Source organism: Eurypyga helias, unplaced genomic scaffold (genome assembly GCF_000690775.1).
Source record: "Eurypyga helias isolate BGI_N326 unplaced genomic scaffold, ASM69077v1 scaffold29389, whole genome shotgun sequence".
Lineage (NCBI taxonomy): Eukaryota > Metazoa > Chordata > Aves > Eurypygiformes > Eurypygidae > Eurypyga > Eurypyga helias.
Genome location: NW_010270532.1, coordinates 696 through 1,881, shown reverse-complemented (window position 1 = coordinate 1,881; position 1,186 = coordinate 696). Strand labels below are relative to the sequence as shown.

Sequence of the window (1,186 nt, the reverse complement as noted above, 5' to 3'; positions counted from 1 at the left end):
CCTGATGCAACAGGCACCCGGGCAGAGCCGTGGCTCCCAGGAAGCAGATGGCACAGCGGCCACCACGTGGGGACCGGGAAAGCAGTGGCGGACAGAGCGGGGTCCCACTGCGCTCACGAGCCTTCCTGTCTGTTCCTTCTCCAGCTGAATATCCTGGTGGACACAGGGAGCAGTAATTTCGCCGTGGGAGCTGCGCCTCACCCCTTCCTCCGGAGATACTACCAGCGGCAGCTGGTAGGACGCCAGGGGGGACGCAGAGAGCGCGGACACCGCTCCTCGTGCCCATGGTGTGGCCCTGGCCCCACGCTGTCCTGTCGTGCTGGGGGTCTGCCCAGGGAAGGAGGGGCCCCTCACCCCCCCCTTAGCCCCCCCACAAGGTTCCAGAGGGTTCTGTTGTGCGTGGTGACCAAGGAGCCGTCCCGGTGCTCCCCTGACCCACGTGCGGAGAAGGGAGCTGCCTTCACCCAGTCGTGTCTCCACACGTGCGCACACTCCCACCGTCATCCGGAGTGTGGGTGCCCGCCCCGGCCTTACCCCGGCTCTTTGACGCCGTCGCAGGTCCAGCACCTACCGCGACCTGCGGAAGGGCGTGTACGTGCCCTACACCCAGGGCAAGTGGGAAGGGGAGCTGGGCACCGACCTTGTCACCATCCCCCATGGCCCCAACGTCACTGTCAGAGCCAACATCGCTGCCATCACGGAGTCGGATAAATTCTTCATCAACGGCTCCAACTGGGAAGGGATCCTGGGGCTGGCATACGCTGAGATCGCCCGGGTGAGTCCCCAGCCCCACGCCTCTCCCCTCACCTGCACTCCGGCCCTCGGGGCGTGACGTGCAGCCGTGCCGGATGCTGGAGCCCTGCTCCAACAGCACACAGAGCCACGGTCCCTGGGGAAGCGATCACCCTGACGCCCCCCTCTGCTTTTTTCCCCCCACCAGCCCGACGACAGCCTGGAGCCTTTCTTCGACTCCCTGGTGAAGCAGACCCGGGTGCCCAACATCTTCTCCCTCCAGCTTTGCGGGACAGGCTTCTCGCCCAACGAGACGGAGGCGCTGGCATCGGTGGGGGGCAGCATGGTGAGTGCTCTGCAGCCAGGCCAGGGGGTTGCCGGGGTGGTGGTGGGGGACCCGACCGGAGCTGGCAGCCCGTGGGATAACGCCTCCTCCGCCTCCGCTGCAGATCAT

At 66.6% G+C, this 1,186-nt stretch overlaps 1 protein-coding gene across 1 annotated transcript in view; it reads left to right on the top strand.

The window, feature by feature from the left end:
- Positions 1-144: 144 nt before the first annotated feature.
- BACE1 (beta-site APP-cleaving enzyme 1) overlaps positions 145-1,186 on the top strand; it is a gene marked incomplete at both ends in the record, with an annotated part of 1,664 nt that continues 622 nt past the window's right edge. The window contains 3 exons of the mRNA XM_010158487.1: positions 145-233; positions 559-775; positions 941-1,078. Coding sequence (XP_010156789.1) covers positions 145-233; positions 559-775; positions 941-1,078 — 444 coding nt within the window. The remainder of the gene's footprint in view (positions 234-558; positions 776-940; positions 1,079-1,186) is intronic.